This window comes from Suricata suricatta, chromosome 17, assembly GCF_006229205.1.
Source record: "Suricata suricatta isolate VVHF042 chromosome 17, meerkat_22Aug2017_6uvM2_HiC, whole genome shotgun sequence".
Taxonomy (NCBI): domain Eukaryota; kingdom Metazoa; phylum Chordata; class Mammalia; order Carnivora; family Herpestidae; genus Suricata; species Suricata suricatta.
In genome coordinates, this window is record NC_043716.1 from 41,586,815 (window position 1) to 41,604,309 (window position 17,495).

General features: G+C 42.5%; 1 protein-coding gene across 2 annotated transcripts in view; it reads right to left on the reverse strand.

Moving 5' to 3' along the window:
* Positions 1-336: 336 nt before the first annotated feature.
* Positions 337-17,495, reverse strand: part of NSF (N-ethylmaleimide sensitive factor, vesicle fusing ATPase) — a 142,359-nt gene continuing 125,200 nt past the window's right edge. The window contains exons 18-22 of one of the 2 annotated variants that reach the window (XM_029927200.1): positions 6,974-7,108; positions 5,579-5,692; positions 2,409-2,464; positions 2,149-2,248; positions 337-1,958 (exon numbers count right to left, since the gene is read on the reverse strand). In XM_029927200.1, the coding sequence (XP_029783060.1) occupies positions 1,956-1,958; positions 2,149-2,248; positions 2,409-2,464; positions 5,579-5,692; positions 6,974-7,108 (408 nt within the window). In that variant the 3' untranslated portion in view covers positions 337-1,955. The remainder of the gene's footprint in view (positions 1,959-2,148; positions 2,249-2,408; positions 2,465-5,578; positions 5,693-6,973; positions 7,109-17,495) is intronic. The other variant, XM_029927201.1, reaches the window with a different exon arrangement.

A 17,495-nucleotide genomic window follows, 5' to 3' on the forward strand; every position in this document is an offset into this window, starting at 1 on the left:
TTTAGAGAGAGAGAGAGAGACAGAGTGCAAGCGTGGGAGGGGCAGAGAGAGAGAGGGAGACACAGATTCAGAAGCAGGCTCCCGGCTCTGAGCTGTCAGCACCGAGCCCAAGGCAGGGCTCAAACTCACAAACCATGAGATCATGACCTGAGCTGAAGTCAGATGCTTAACCGACTGAGCCACCCAGGCGCCCCAAACCAGAGACTTTTAAATAAAAACCATCCATCTCCTTAGGCTAGTTGTAACAAAGCAAGGAGGGGCTTTTCTGAGCCTCCTCTTCCTCACACATTCCTATCAGTTATACATGTTGTTTTGTACAAAAACTGGTCTACAGAGTGTTTTCAAGTATAGGTAGTCTTTATTGCATTCCTTCATTTGCATTAAACAATATATATTTTTCAGTATAGTTTTGGACAAAACACAAAGACACCAACCTCATTTAACGAGAGACATAAGTTAATACAATGTGTGCTGCTTTCACGGGAAGAGAAAAGAGGCAAGCTATAAAACAGATAAGGGAATCCAAGATACTGGCCACTGGGAATCACAGAATTTCACAATACAATCCACTTTTTAAAAAGCCACAAAATAAGCTAGGGATGAAAACCCAACACAAGATAGATAGGACACTGAAGTCAACCAAAACTACACAGATGGCAAGATCTGGAGATGATTTGCCTTCTACCACGGGGACAGATGACAGAGCTACACTCAAGGGCCACTGTGGCAACAAGTCCCCGGGTGGCGTAGAGCCCCTTCAGGTGGTTTCTGATTGCCTGTCCCTGCGTTTTAAGCAGCAGCGGGGGGAGAGTGGCATGCTCTGCAAGTCTCATCACAGACATGCTGACCTACTTAACTCCTGCTCCGCCGTAAGACAAACCACTGGCTCTCCTTCCCTTTGCAAGAAGCGTGTAGAGGGTAAAGGAAATGCGTTAGACATACTGGAATGGATATTAAAAGACTCAGAGGGCGAGGGCTAGAAAACAGCGTCTTCTGGAGAAAAGTGTTTTATTTAACAGATGCTAGATAATAGATAGTTTAAAATAAAGGATAAATTCTAAGTCGTTAAGCTAAGGAAACAGAAAAATGGTGATACTAGTAAGCCTTTAATATTATAAAGAACTGTCCCGTTTAGAATTGGACACTAGTTAGTGCTGAGACTTTATAAATGACTTAATTGTAACGACTGCTTTCTATTAGGGGTGTGTGCTTTTTGCACACGGGTCTTTTCCAACATCTACCAGCTGGTAACAGTGAGATCTCTTACCACAGAGTAAGTTAGTGACACTGAGGGGTGCCATGGCCAACACAGTAATAATCAGACTTCCTATTCGAAAGACCTCCTGACTTCAACGTGGAAACATCTCTGAGAACAGCATTTAGAAATTCAAAGCCCTGCTCCTTCAGGCAAAGGTCACAACCAGTTTTCTGGGAGAACCTTTAACCAAATACCCAAGTGCCTCTAGTGTTGGCACAGGGGAGCTGAAAGACAGCCCGTCTGAACCCCACCTCCAGTCACTCTACCTGCTTTCTTTCTAAAAGGTCGTCCTTTTAATAAGCCCAGCGCCGTCCTGCAACCTCATTACATTCAGGGAGAGTTTTGGGTGGTGACGATGGTGGGGAGCTTAAAATGCGTAGTGTTCGCAAGTGTAGTGCATCACCCACGCTTCGAGACCGCGGAGGAAGAAATCATCTTAGCTTGCACAGAGAGGGAAGCACAGCATTCTAGAGCAAACTTGCACCTTCCACAAAACGGCAGAATAGCTGAGTAAGCACAAGGGAGGGAGTTTTATTGCACTAATCATGCAGAGTGAGCACATGTTGAAGGCAGGGACTGTGTCACTTTGTCCAGGATCTTGAGTTAAGTTGGGTGAAGATCCCAGGCCATCTTCACCTTGGTCACTTCCCTTGGTCACTGTGTGTGTGCAAAGAGTCCGTTTTCAAAGTCAAGGGGGCTACTGAAAAAGAAATACCCAAGACAAAAAAACAGATGAGGGTCTGCAAAAAGCCATGTATCACAAAATCACTAAAAGCTTCTTAATGGTTTTTCTACATTTTTCACTATGCATTTGCTATTAGATAAGCATTTCACAAAAGAAAATGGGCACAGCCCCATGCATTTAAAGGCAGGTTCCAATAAATATGTACCATCGAGTTTTTTCCTGCATTGCGACAAGGAAGTTTTGCGAAGCAGGACAAGGAGAGCAAACCAACAGAACAACCCACTTCCTTGCTTGGTCTCTCAGGCCTACAACACAGCGAAGAGCTCTCATAAATGGAAACAAAGTTGTCCGAGAAAGGTTGAGAATTCAAATTTATATGCACTGTACAGCAACTCTTAGAACAGGCCGTGGGATTTAACCAGGGAGCAAGTCTGGCTGACGGTCTGAGGTGTTGTGTGTACTTACGCTCCTTCTTCTCGTAAGAGGGCCAGGAATTTTCTCACACGGTATTCAGGATCCATCTAAACACATCAGAAGAAGGAAAGAAGAGGGGTTAATGGTACCTTCTAATAACTATGCACTTCATGCCAAGGAAACGCGCAGTTTCAGACTTCCTCCAGCGCTCTGCTGAGTCACGGAACCGTGTTAACCTGCTCCCTGACCAGCATTCTGACACACAGCGAAGCCGATTACATCATTCCAGAGGAGCGAGCGGGATTTCAAAGCAGAGACTTGTTGTGCGTGAGGTTCCAAGTGACCCAGCTGGTCACCTCAGCTGAGTGTGAGGAACACGTGTGAGACCTGACAGTGGCCACCTGGGGGTTCAAAGGGCATCTGAGTCATAGGATTTATGCAAGGAGACCAAAAAACAAAAACACACAAACAAAAAAAGTGGGACAAAACTCAAAACCAGTTGAGGTTGATTAAGTGACTAAAAAGTAGCCTACCGTCTATTCACGACTGACACGTTCGTTTTCCTTGGCCTTGGTCTCCCTCACATAGTTTCTTCTTTGCAATTAATGAAAAGATTGTGCTGAAAGTAAAAAATGAGGAGTGGGGCTGACTGCCCTAAGTGACACCTGGATACTCTGGGTCTCCCCGCACAGAAAAGCATCCTGCATGGAGTGCGAGCTGGCTCAGGTGGTGGGACACACAACTCTTGATCTCCGGGTGCTGGGTTGGAGCCCAGTGTTGGGTGCAGAGTTTACTTAAAAATAAAATCTTAAAAAAAAAAAAGCATCATGAGTCCAGGTAAAGATAGGGTTTTGGTTCTGGGGCTAGATTTCAGTTATTACTACTTCTCTCTATTCATTTTTCTTTTATATTCATATTTACTCATTTGTTTAATTACAGTTTGTTCTCAGTGGTCAGCCGGAGTTGTTATCTAAAAACATGATTGTTAAAAACATCTTTAATTCCTTAAGATGAATTTTTATTGTGAGAAACATACCTAACTTCTGAAACACGTTCCAGGACGGGAGTCTGTTTCCCAAGAGGGCACTCCCTGCCCTCCAGGAAGAGCTTTCAAACGTGCGGCTGTGCAGGAAGGTGCAACTGGGTCCCCCCCAGCCACGGTTTTGTTTTGTGTGTGTGTGTGTGTTTTTTTTTTAAGATTTCTTCTCTTCTATCCCCAGAAAAACACCAAACAGAAGTTTCAAATGTATCAAAGTTAAGAGGTCAGACTACAAAGGACTAAGAAAAAGTGTGAAGAGCTAACAAAAGACACATTTTCCCTCTTTGGGAATAGAATTACATATGAATCAATTGTCAAGTTCTTTAAAATAAATGCTGTAACTGGCTGGAGCTCAGCTGTAGTCAGTACTTGCAGGTCTCTGCCCATTAAATATATTTAATATGTGTGAGCAAGGACTTACTGCCTTGCCTGTAGCTATGGAATTAAAAGTCAGGAGAAAGGGAGGAAAAAAGTAATCTAGATAAATGACTTTATTCCCTCAGGTGACATCCAGTCAGAGCAGATACTCAGCGCTGTGCAAGTTTTAACAGAATCGTGGAGCGTGAACAGAGAGGAAACGTAACTTCTATTCTGCTGAGCTACACGCCTCTCCACCTAGGCTCCGTCTCTCCAAGGCAGATCTAAAGAGCATTCACTCAGCTGCACGAAATCCACTTGACATGAAGGGGTTCAAACTCAGAGGCCTATGAAGTATCAGTCGCTGAAGATTAGGCCTGAGTACCCCACTCTCGCTTTCTGCCCCACGCACAGAAGAGGCATTAAGGTGATCACTGACCTGCAGGCATCCAAGGAAGAAGGGGTAGGGACTGGGGACAAAAGCCCACATTGTTTCTTCTCTGCAATTATTGGGGAAAAAAATTATGCTGAAGTCAAAAAAAGAAGAAGAAGAAGAAGAGTAGAGCTATATTGACAGATTTATCTTTCATTAGCTAAAGAGCTAATACATCTGTATATGCACGTTTACCAGGAAGAATCCCAAGCAAAGTGATTAGCCTGTACCTTTAATTTACCAGTCCCCATGGAAAATAAATAAATTTCAGTCTGGCTGAAAGTTCAATAGATTAAACTTTAGGTTTCTCAAAGCCACAATTTTTGTTTTCAAATAAATGTGCCAGCAAGATGAAAAAGGATTCACTTCACGTTCTCAATGTGTTACTGGTCCAAGAGCCGACTTTGGGTGTAGCCGTGACACTCAGACTTCGCCTCCACCGCCCAGTGCTCATGCGGAGCCGGCGGCAGGACTGGGGGCGGTGCGCCCTGCTAAGAGCACAGCTGGTGTGTCCAAACCGCCTGGGCTGGCCCCACTTGATTACAGTGTAATGAACACCCTACTGTGTGTCCGGCTTTGTTCCAGGCACTATGGATTCAAACAGTGAGTGACTGCCAAGGTCCCTGAACTCACAGAACTTGTAGATTTACATCTGTTTTCTAACCAGTATGGCAGATAAGGACAGAAGACACAGGACGGAAACATATGGGGGTAGAGTTCCCAAAAGAGGAAAGGTAGGTTGCCAGTAGATGTGAGAAAGTCTCCGAGCAATTTCATCTGTCTTTGCCCAGGTACTAGCCTGGGGCTCCGTTCTCTGTGTGAGCCTGCATGCTCAGCCCTACCGGAGTCTGCATGAAATTTCTAGGAGCCCAGCCAGGGAGAAAGATACAGAGCCTAAGTTGACTCTGTACAATTCAATTAATTTGTCCTTTAAAATAGTCTCCCAGGCCCCTTTTGGTGTAATGTACAGAAGCTTCCAGACCTCTGATGACCAATACCATCTTCCTTCCATCAGTAAGTGGCTAGGTGATCTTGGGTAACTCTTGATCACCTGTGGGACACTCAGTACCCTCATCTCCAAAATGGGGGGAGGGGGTGGGGAGGAACAGTAAGCAATTGCTCTTCAAAGCCCTTTCTAGTTCTAAGATCAAATGATTCCCTAGGTTGAAATCGAAAGTAACCTTATAATCTTGTCTTCTATTTCTGAATTTTAAGAAGCCAAGTATCAATAAGTTATTGTTGGTCTCAGAAGCAGACTAGTAATAGCAACTTGAGTTCAGAAATAAGAGAATTATAACAGATTATTTAAAACCTTAGCAAAGGAAATATAAAACCTACTGGTATATCCTGAAGCTGCTGTGTCTGAATCATACGGAGGGTGAAGCATCTTACCTGTAGCGACATCTCGATCAACATTAGTAACTTCTTGATTCCTATCCAAACCTGCTTCCCTTTGACTTGCTGTGAAATTGTGGTACGTTCCTTATCTTTGAAGTTGCCCAAAAGCTACAAAAACAATAAAAATAAAGAAAGCACTTTATAGTAAGTTAATTACGTTAGTTAAGGGTCACATTTATCCCTAAAAGAACAGGACTAAGAACTACCTGACTGGTTCAAGTGGACAGGATTTTTTCCTATTTTAAACTCCAACCTGACCTTCCTAAACCCATCAAGTACAGTTATGAAAGTGAAAGCTGGTATCCTAAATCCTGTTTTCCTATAGACCTCCATTTAATTTAGAGATGTATTTCCTGGCTGTGGGGAAAAAAGCTCCAACCCATAATAAATATCAGTTACAATTTTTAACATGTGTCAAAGCAGAGACTAAATTTAATTCTTGCCCAACCTCAGTACAAGAGCTGCTCACATAGGTAACCTGGAGACACTTATCATATAGATAACTTCTAGTTTGGTGGGAGTATGCCCCAACTGCATGGGTCTTGAGGATTTCAAAGAGCTTTTACCACTGCTGAACAAATCACTAGGGAACATTTTCTCCCCCACAGATCTCATCAGGTCATTTGTATACACTGATATTAATCAAAAGTTTTAATGAAGAATATAGTTTTAAAAAAATAAACTTGGGGCGCCTGGGTGGCTCAGTCGGTTAAGCGTCCGGCTTTGGCTCAGGTCATGATCTCACGGTTCGTGGGTTCGAGCCCTGCATTGGGCTCTGTGCTGACAGCTAGCTCAGAGCCTGGAGCCCGTTTTGTATTCTGTGTCTCCCTCTCTCTCTGACCCTCCCCTGCTCACGCTGTCTCTCTGTCTCTCTTAAAAAAAAAAAATTAAACTTTGTCATCCTCACAAAATTTAAGAAAACCTTTCCATATTATAAACTTAATAAAACAGTTCCTTTTGCTTTTGCAGCTTTTTTGAAGTCTCTAATGTTTTAATCACTGTTCCAATTTATGAAATGCAGGTAAATGGGCAGAAAGCTCTTGCAGGTGACTGAATTTTTGCATGCTGATTACTCCACCCTCCCCCCTTCCTCCATTCCAAGTTTCTGGCCCAGGTACTATATGCCTCACTCATGGTGGGTGCAGAGTAATTCATTCCTGGCAGGCTGGGTGCTGCTAACTAACACCAAGGAACGAGATTCATTCACTTTCATGGACATTCATCTCTTCCTCAAATTCCTGAAACTACTGCATGTGTATCCCAGGTGCCCTGTTCAAGGTCAGCACAGAAATGAGGCGCCGGGTGCAGTGTCTGCAGCACGCCCTTAGCGTTACTGCCAGCCCCGACTCCTGTCTTATGGACAGTTTGCAATCCATGGGCTAGGTTCACCTCCAGAGCCTCCAGCAGCTGCTCTCCCGTGGCAATGTTGGGCACGTGGATGGTGGTGCTGAAAGCGTTCAGCATTTCCATCTCCTGAAGGACATCTTTGCGGCTAGTGGTCCCAATGATAAGAAGCTTGCGGCCCTGATAATAGGGAGAAAACGTGTTAAAATGCATAGAAGAAGACCGGTTAAGGAACTAGAGTAAGCCTGAACAGTATCCATTTATCATATATTATATGATTACATTTGATTATATAAATATGATGGACAGATAAGCCATGTAACATACTATTACATTTCCTTTGTTAGGAAACATTTTGTATTTATTAGAGTTAATAACTGCCACTTTCACCTTTTGCTTAGTTTATCAGGTACCAGGTACCTACAAGTTGATCGCCAAACACACACAACCATAAATATCCTTTCAAAACATTCAAACATGTCAGGGAATTTTAAAGTTTGTTTATTTAAGACCCACCCCCCCTCCCCCAGAGTCCTCTGTCCTCAAAGCTCAGTCTGGGCTGATAGCTCTCTAGGCCTGTTGCACAGTTGTAGTTCTAGAACCTTCCTCTCTCCTGTTATATGCCCTACTTTCCAGTCTTCCCTTTATTTCATTTATTCCCTCTTTTCCATGGTGCATCTACTTCAATAATTACCAGAGAAAGGATGCATAGGAGGTGAAAATGTAAAGACTTCAAATGTCTGGAAATGCTTTTATTCCACCATTAATACTGCCTATTCTATACTTGAAAGTTTGGCTAGGTACAGAGAATGAGCCTAAGACTAATTTTCCCTCCAGAATTCTGAAGGCATTACTCTATTGTCTTTTAGTTTTCAGTGTTGCTGCTAGAAGACTGATGCCATTCTGGTTTTCTGATTCCTTGCTTTTACTTTTAAAAAAATTTTTTAAACGATCTTTTTCTTCTCCCTATATTCTATAATTGCAAAATTAAGTACTTCGAGATAAGTCTTTCTTTACTCTATCTGCTAGTGCTAGATGGGTCCTTCCTAAACTGGAAACCTCTAATCATTCTATCTTAGGAAATATCTCGGGATTTTTTATTATTAGAGTTAATAACTGCCATTTTTGCATTTATTTTCATTCATTTTCGGGTTTTTTGTTTTTGTTTTTTGCCTCCCTGCCCCACGGAATCTCTATTAGTTAGTTGCATACTGGTCTACTAAGACTGATCTAATTTTCCTTTCCTTTTTCTTGTTCCCAGTTTCTATTTCTTTCTCTTTCTAATGCTTTTTGGGTTAGTATCAACTTTTTCTTCCAAATTTATATTACGTTCTTTTTATATTTTCATTTCTAAGTGCTCTTTCTTGCTTCTTGATTTTTAAAATTACATCCTATTATATTAATGGCTGTGATGCCTTATTTTAAGTCTGTGTGAATACTATAGATTTTATAATGTTTTCTTCTGTTCTCTGCTCTATCCCTGTCTCCTTGGAGTTCCTTTTTTCCTACTTGTTCACTGGAAGCTTTCCTCAAATATCTTGGTGACTGTTGGATGACCATACAGATTCAAGAATTAAACTAATGGCTGGAAGCTCTGAGTCTGACGGCTGCAGTACAGGGTGATCAGGTAAGACTTAGCTGATTATTGGGAGTCCTTCAGAGGTCACGATGTGTACACTTTTCCCAGGGAAGAGTCTTGCTCCTTCTGGAGGGGTATAAAGGCTAGTTGCCAGCAGCCTGGGAGTCGATGGGGGAAGGGGTCTGGGCATTTCATCATTCAATATGCAGACTCCCATTTATTCCTATTTACAGTATGGCATCTCTTGAGATCAGTGTCTCATTTACTGTTCATATAATCCTGACAATTAAGTACTCATGTTATCTCTACTGATGAGGCTATTGAATCTCACAGATAGAAGTAATTTGTTCAAGGTCAAACAACTAATATATGATAGAGGCAGGAATGGAAACCAGATCCAGAATTCAAAATGGTATACTGCTTTCTTCATGAAGAAAACACATTTAAAAACAGATGTTTACTTGGAAAATGGAAGACGAACACATTTTAAACTATGTCACGAGGTGTATGGTACACACTCATTCCACAGATAAGCCTTTAATACAATTATTAAACCTATTCATGGATCTAGAAACTCGTGATGTTAAAATAAATGAGAAAATAAATTATTATGTGAAAATTAAAATAAACACAGGAAAAGATGTTAAGAAATTGGAGATCAGACACCAAAACAACTTCAGTTTGGGTTTTGTGAACATCACACCACTCCTATCAATAAAGCAGACCAACCATTCCCAGTTTTACTCGTTTCTGTCCACCTCCTGTGCCAATAATGGAACATGAACCACAGGCATAAACAAAGGCCTATCAAAGAAACAAAGCTGAGCCCTTCTGGCACAATTAGTGATTGGTGTATCAGATGACTGTGCAAAGACTACGGGGTAGAGATAGACTTGTGGGGCGCCTGGGTGGCTCGGTTGGTTAAGTGTCTGACTCTTGATTTAGGCTCAGGTCATGATCTCATGGTTTGGGATTGAGCCCTTTGTTGGGCTCTGTGCTGACAGCCCGGGACCTGCCTAGGATTCTCTCCCTCTCTCTGTCCCTCCCCTGCTTGTGCATGCCTAGAACTTTCTCTCTCTAAATAAATAAATACACATTACACAAAAAAAGAAGTATACCTGTGGAGTTTACAGAGTGAAGGATAATCATTATTGTTCTTCAAGAAATCAACTAGCTAAAAACCTACACATTCTCAGCAGAGCTTCATCAGGCTCCTAGATGAATATGGAATAGGTGCTGTCCATATAGGCAGCGACAAAAGAGATAACGCTGATCCAACAGGTGGGAGGCAGTACGCACAGGATGTTGTGGTAGAGGGAGGGGACATGTGGCACAGAAACATCTCCTGCTCTTTCTCTGGAACGGGGGTCTTAAGGAATGAGTAGGTGGATTAGGAGGATGAAGGGGAAGGTTTTTCCAAGCCAGAAGGAGCAGAAACACAAATGTATGAAGGTGAAATAACAAAACCTGGGGGGCTGTGGTACTTACAAACACATAAAGACATACACACTCCTGCTATCACAAGAGTGGTGCTCTAACATTCAGCACGAAATTCCATCCGTAAACTTAGGAAGGGGTCTCTGAAGGCCAAAAGCTAAAGGCCACACAGGCTGCTAGAGCCGCATTACGATAGAAGGTAACTGACTGTTCTCACTCCTTTTCCTTAGGTTTTTCATGTTCTATAGCCCATAATTCAAACTCCCTCATCTTGTCTTCTCTCGAGGAAGGCAGCGTTGGCCCTAGAGGAACGGCACTGAGGAAGAAGCTTCTCACTCCAGAAAGCTGGAGCTGCCATCTTCCCAGTGAAAGTTTCTCTAACATTAACAATGACTACGCTCTTTGGAGTGCTGAAAGACTGGGAAATGTGGAGCAACTTATAATGGAAACACTAATTTATGTTTTGCTTTGCTTCTTGTTTAACAAGACTGCAAACACTGCAGAGAGGTCATGACCCAGGCGCGTTCAGGCCTTGACTTGTAAAGCATCATCTTTAAGAAAACACTGAAAATCATTACCAAATAATTAAATTGTGTTGGGCCATTTTGTCTATTAATTAGTGGTAATGCTCATGAGGAAGCTTTATCATGAAAAAAACCTCTGAGCATATAACGTAATAAATCATACTGGAGAACATTTTGGATGAAAAGCTGCCATCAGCATATAATAGAAAAGTCAGCTTTAAAAATAAAAGTAGAGCTCAACCCAAGAGGGGAAATCCAACTGGTTAATGTGTAGTCTTAAGTCTACAGCATGGAAACATGCCCCTTGATGGAAAGAAAAAAGAAAATAGAGTAAAAACTTATTTGAAGGGAAAAAAAGTTGTTCCCAGCATACTCTTCATTGAGATTTGCTAGTTCCTGATACAAGAAAGAAACAGGCCTAAATAAAATGACTATCTGCCAATCGGATTATGATAAACATTGTTCCAAGGTTAAATAAGTATTAGTTAACTAATTCTTGCTGCCATAAGAAGCAACTCAGGTGAAAACATTACCATGAAAAAGGCAGGGCTCAGTCAGGTGTTGATCCTTCAAAAAAACACTTCTTTACATGACGAAGAATGACCAAAGTATTAAGCAGTATCTAAGCCTTTTGCCACACAAAGGACTAACCAGATAATCCACACTCTTTCAGAGGTCCTGCCCATTGATTGGCCCCAATAAACTGATTTGTAACAAAAGTTCATGTGGAAGAAAGCTTTTTTTTTTTCTTAAATAAAAATGCCACCAATATAATACTGCAGTGAAATGGAAGGGCTGATTTTAACCTGTGAACAAAAGTAAAGTCAGTTATGCAGGAAAGAAAGGCCATTCTTTCCATATCATTCAATGCTGAGCAAGTGTAATACACCCTTGGTAAGAAGAATTAACTGTGAACAATTGGAAACTCTGAAATGGATTAAGAAGTGAGTTTAAAAGTGCAACTCAAAACTGCTGTGTGCTGGGGGCCTTAAACTTTATTTTCTGATTGTTAGAATCTGAGGTTTTTGTAACTGAGAGTGCAAGTTTTCACAATAGTAAGAATTTATAAACCCAGTAAGCCAAAGACTCGTTGATCCAACCATTACCAAGAATTTATTCTGTTCAGGTATTGACGGAGTTATGAGATTTGGTTTGTGCCTTCCAAGCGATTATAATTGAGCTGGGAAGGGCAAACAGACATTCAGGGACCAGTACCAAGGAATACATCAGCAAACACAAACTAATAATGGCTGTGGGGGCACAGTGTATGGGGACTGTTTTATTAGAGTAGGTTCCTCTAGGAAGATTCCTGCAGTCCTGTAGGGACACTGACAGAGAGGCGGCCCTAGAGAAGGATGGGTCTCTAATGCTACTAAACCCTGTGTGGGTGGTGGAGGCAGCTGAGCACTAAGTCTTTGTAGAGAGGGAGTGGGCAGCCAGTAGAAGGAAGACTCAGAATGCTAAGCTAAGGAAAGCAATTTAGTAGAACAAGCAACAGGAAACCACAGAAGGTTCTTGAGGGGGCAGAATGGCGAGAGAGAGAGAGAGAGAGAGAGAGAGAGAGAGAGAGAGAGAGAGAGGTTGAGAGAGAGAGAGAGGACCCTGGCAGCTGGAGGCAGGACGGTCCAGGAGCCCACAAGAAGCTGCGGCACGAACGGTATGCCAGCACCACAAGTCAGTGTGCCCAGGAAGGATGGGCGATGCCCCACCAACACCTAACACACACCATCCTTTTGAAGGCAAGCCCAGGGCTGGCAGAAAGCAAGGGAGGAGAGGCAAGTCCCCTGATGGCCAGCTGGCTTGGTGCAGTAGCAGAAGGGCAGGATCCTCACTCATAATCATGTGATTTGGGGTAGGTTATTCAACTTGTGAGTACCCATCTCCTTCCCAACCATAAAGCAGGATACAAATCCTATCTATACCTGCCATGGTGAAGAATGCTTGGGGAAGGGGAGTCTTGGCCATTGCTGTCGGAGGAGGCCAGAATGAAAGGAGATGCAAGTTTGAGTGCATGGTCTTGAGAGGAACCTGAAAAAGCATCTTCTGCCTAGGATGTTGGGTTCCATATGGTTAGGGTTAGGTTCGGTGGGCGAGCAGTGGGGTGCCTGGAATCCCTGTCTTCCCAACACAGGGCCCTGGCAGCAAACGATGCATAGAGAGCATATTCTCCTAGAAGGCCAAGACTCACTCTTAGGGGAAGATGAGAGCACCCATCTTCAGCCTGACTAAGGTTCTGGTGAGGTCTGGACAAGGCCTGAACTAAAGATCAAACACCCCCTTGAGTCATGGAGTGGGTCAGAGTGAGTGGTCCCAGCAAGAGGCTTCAGAGGGAAAGGTCTGCTCAGGGCAGGGGTGTGAAGAAGCATTCCTGGTAAGCCCTGCTTTAGTCCACTCCTTACCCTAGCTTCATTCTTGGAATGGGAATAATTTCACATTTTTACTTAGTTTGTATCATCTAACACAGAGACCTTTAAAAAACATTCTACCTACCATAGTGCTTGTACCACTTTATCGCTGCGTTTATTTGCGAGTCTGAATCTCGCTCCTCGCCTGTCAACTCCCCAGGGGTAGGACCCAGGTTTTATTCATGTCTGTCCTTGCAGGTGTTAGCACAACATGCCTGGCACACTGGAGATACTCCTATGCTCCCCCCGCCCAGAATGCTCTTCCCGTCCTCATCCACGTGATTCTTTCCCTATCATCAAGGCGTTGCTTGAACTTCACCTCTTCCTCTGGGCCCACACAGCCCCCATGCTCCGCCACTTAAAACCAGTCTCCCCTTCTTCCTCTCCCTTTATCCTGTTCTCTCTTCCACTGTACGGATTTTCACATGCTATATATTCTACTCATTTACTACTCTCTTTACTTGTTTATTGTGTTTACTGCAGGTCTTCCTTCGGGAGGACAGTTTTTGTCTGTTTGGGCTTACTGATACATCCAGGGCTAGCATAGTACCCTGTACATACTGGGAAGTTAATAAATTTGTGTTAAATGAATGGTGATCTCACTGTAGGCTTCCAGGGCAGCTGATCACGCCTTCCTTGTTACATTCTGTCTTCTGGCTCTGGAGAAAGTGCACCTTATACCAGTGTTCAACAGGAAAATAACTATTTACCATTTCAGAGTCTATACCTTGGAGACCCAAGTGGTGAATGCGAGAACAAGTTTTCAAGAAAATGATCTAGAACAAACGGCACGTATGCCTTATTTACAATGTAAGTAGATGCCATAAAGCTGTCGACTCTTTCTTTTAATCAAGTGGTCGATGACTAGTTAAACCACTGATTAAAAAATATGGACTTCTCTAACAGGGTAAAGATGAGATTTATTAGAGGCCATTAATTTAAGCTAGTGAATTAAGTATTATGAAGCATCTCCTACAACGCTTGGTTTCCCCCAAAAGGGAGAAAAATTGACTACCAGTGAAAACAATCAGAGTTTGGACAGTAAAAGAAGAGGAATGGGGCCTCCTTGCATACCCTGCATGCATTTATGACTTCTCATGCTCAAAGGTCTGTAGCTTTCTTTTTTTTTTTGGTAGTTAAATGTTTAAGTTGAATACCAAAGGAAGGATGTTTCAAATAAATCATGCTACAACTAGGCAGACAACTACACTTAAACTCTCCATTAGATTTTACCCTGAAGCAAATTCTTAGTCTACGGTCTTTGTAACCATCCTCATGGTGCTGTAAGAAGGACAGAGGACAATAAGGAGGGGAATTCATGATGCAGATCGGATATGAAACGAGAAACTTCACTCCAAGTACTTTAAAATAATTACTATAGGCAAGAGCAGACCACTTTGTGATATTACAGAATATTTTAGTACCAATTTGTGAAAAAGACACTGAATCGTCAGATTTTACACTTGGAGTTGCTCTTAAAGATTACCTAGTCCCCCCCCTGGTTATTTTGTAGATGAGAAAACTGGGATGAGAGGTGAAGTGACCTGTCGGAAGCTTTTATATCCAGGCAGGGAGCTGAAGCTAGAGTGCAGGCCTCTTTGAGAGTTCCATTATGCTTTTGCTGTGCAGTATTCTCATTTGTGTAAGTTCTAACTCCTATCGGCAATGGCTGATCTCTTAATTATGAGTTAGGGAGATACATCACCTAGAAATTATGACTTCTGAGCTCTTGGGAGAAAAGTTTAAATTAAGAAAATAAAGTTGTACTGACCATGGCACAGTATTCTTAGTGCCAAAAGGAATAGTTTTGTAGATACTCTCTCTCATTAGAAACTGAACTAAGGGGTACCTGGCTGGCTTAGTCGGTTAAGTGACCAACTCCTGATTTTGGCTCAGGTCATGATCTCATGGTCATGAGATCGAGCCCTGCAATGGGCTCTGCACCGAGTGTGGAGCTTGGGATTCTCTGTCTGGCTTCCCTCTCTGCCCCTCCCCTGCCTGCATGTACACTCTCTCAAAAATAAAGAAATACACTTAAAAAAAAAAAACTAAATTAAGATGATCACTGATTAATTAGCAAATTCTAATTCCTCAGGCTTGCACCCACAGATAATTTCCCTCTCTGTCCCAACTTCTGGTTTGATATGCCCTAAAGTGACTTCTATGCTCTAATCAGGTCAATTTTTCTTCTTCCTTCTCATTTTTTTTTTAAGATTTCATTTTTCTGAAGTAACCTCTACACGCAATGTGGGGCTCGAACCCACAACTCTGAGATCAAGAGTTGTACACTCTACCAACTGAGCCAGCCAGGCACCTCCTTCCTTTGCATTTAATTTCTATCTCTGTGATTTTTACCCTCAGCCTTCCTCTTTATTAGAGTCCTTTTCAGAGTTTTCTACCAGTTTGTAAATCTCTTTGGTCCAAAACATTTCAAAACTTGCCTTCTTTCCACACTCTACCCTCACTTAACCCTACACAACTCCACGTACCCCTGCAGGCCCCAACCTTTTAGAGCATGGGTCAGCATGCCCAGTAACAACACCTCACTTCTCTGGAGGCCAACCTGCTAAGCAATTTCAGCTATCCAGAACACAGGACTCATGAACTAAGCAAAAATCCTCTAACTTCTAGGACCAAAAGAAAAGAAAACAAAGTGAGGTTCAAGTGACGACGTACCGCTACTGCCACTTTATCCACTAGGCACAGTGGGCACAGAGGCCAGGGCCCATAAAATTTTGAAGAGCCCACAAAATATTCAAGTTTTTTTTTTTTAATTAGAAGAAAACAAAGAACTTTCAGGTCAAAGAAAAAAATTTTAAAGATTTTATTTTTAAGTAATCTCTGCATTCAACGTGAGGCTCAAAGTTACAACCCTGAGCTCAAGAGTCACCTGTTCTACCGACTGAGCCAGCCAGACACCCCAATAAGATGTTTTCAATATCAACAGCTGGAATATAAAATTTTGAATTTTGTTAATGGAGGAAGGGGCCCAGGTATATTCACAGGGGTGCTCCTTCAGCTCTTGTGGCCTGGTTATTCTTACTTTATAAAACAGCTCACGAGTCCTCTGGTTGCCTTTTTTTAGTGCAGCCAAGAAGACCAGAAGCAGCCAAGTAGGAAAGTGGGGACCATCAGAGGTGGGGCGCCTGACATAATTCAATGGGATTTAGAAACAGCGAACAGTAAGACCATCAAGAACAAGGAAAGGTGCAAAAAATATAAAACAAAACAGGGCAGACTGGACTTATTTAATGACTACGTGGGCAGAGTCTTATACATCCCAATAGTTCTTGCTATTACCCATGATATTACTGACTCATGTGATTAGGATTTGTAATGATGATCCTTTTTCTTCAACATAGTGTTTATTATACTTTGCTTCAGACACCAAACATGTATGTAACAATTTTTTCTCTTAAGAAAGGCTAAAGTAGGGTATCTGAGTGGCTTGGTTGGTTAGGCATCTAATTCTTGATTTTGGCTCAGGACATGATCTCTCAGTTCGTGGGTTTGAGCCCCGCATCAGGCTCAACACTGACAGTGTGGAGTCTGCTTGGGATTCTCCCTCCCCTTCCCTCTTAACCACCCTTGCTTGAATGCTCTCTCTCTCAAATAAATAAACTTTTTAAAAAAGGCTAAAGTAAAATAACAATTGATATTTCCAGAAATCAACCTTTAGTCATTCGAAAAAATATATAGCTTTTGATTTCTTATGAATTCCTTTTCCTCTCTCCTGTGAAACTGAATATGCTATATGAAGCCTGAGATAAGTAACTGTATGCAAAACAAATCCTTAACTTTCCAAGTGTCAGTGTGTAAATAATAAAAATTTGCTACTTCTTGCATAGACACATCCTTCACGGTCTCTCCCCATCGCTTCAGAGCTAGAATTCCTTAGCAAGGCCTTGATAAGTCTCCCTTCTACTCATCTTTCAAGACCAAGATCAAGAACTATTGGTGAATCAATTGCAGATTCTCTCAGGAAAACGGACTGTGCTTTCCTTTATATTCCACTGGAACCCATGTAACTTATAAACATGAACTAGATACATCATGTGTACACATCATTCTCCCTCACTGGATACGGACAGGGACACCAGTTCGCCTCGATTAGAACAAGAATAGCCCTCCTAGGGGGATGAACTAGAAGGAAGCACGCAGCTACCCCCAGGCGCATTCCCCAAAGCCCCAGCACCGAGTAGGAGTCACTCTCAGCGGTAAGGCTGCCAGATGGAGCCCCGGGTACACCTCAACCGCTGCATGAGATACACTAAAAAATCATTTGATACCTTTCTGAAATTCAAATTCACCTGCATGTCCTTTACTCTTCTCTACTAAATCCACCAACCCTACTCCGGGCAGACGCAGCCCCTCAGCAGGGTGGACGGCGTGGTGAGTACAGCGTGGGCCGAATGTTAACCCTCAACTGTCACTCGACCTTGTACACAAACTGCACGACTGAACAGGTGGTCCTGGATTATAAGCTCCTTGAGGGTAGGTACAGTCTCACTCATCCTCGCATTTCTACAGGGTGGAACAAATGTTTATTAAATGCACATCCTAGTGAAAGCATACATTCTGTAAAGTAATACTTCAAACCTTGCATGTTGAAAGAAATACTT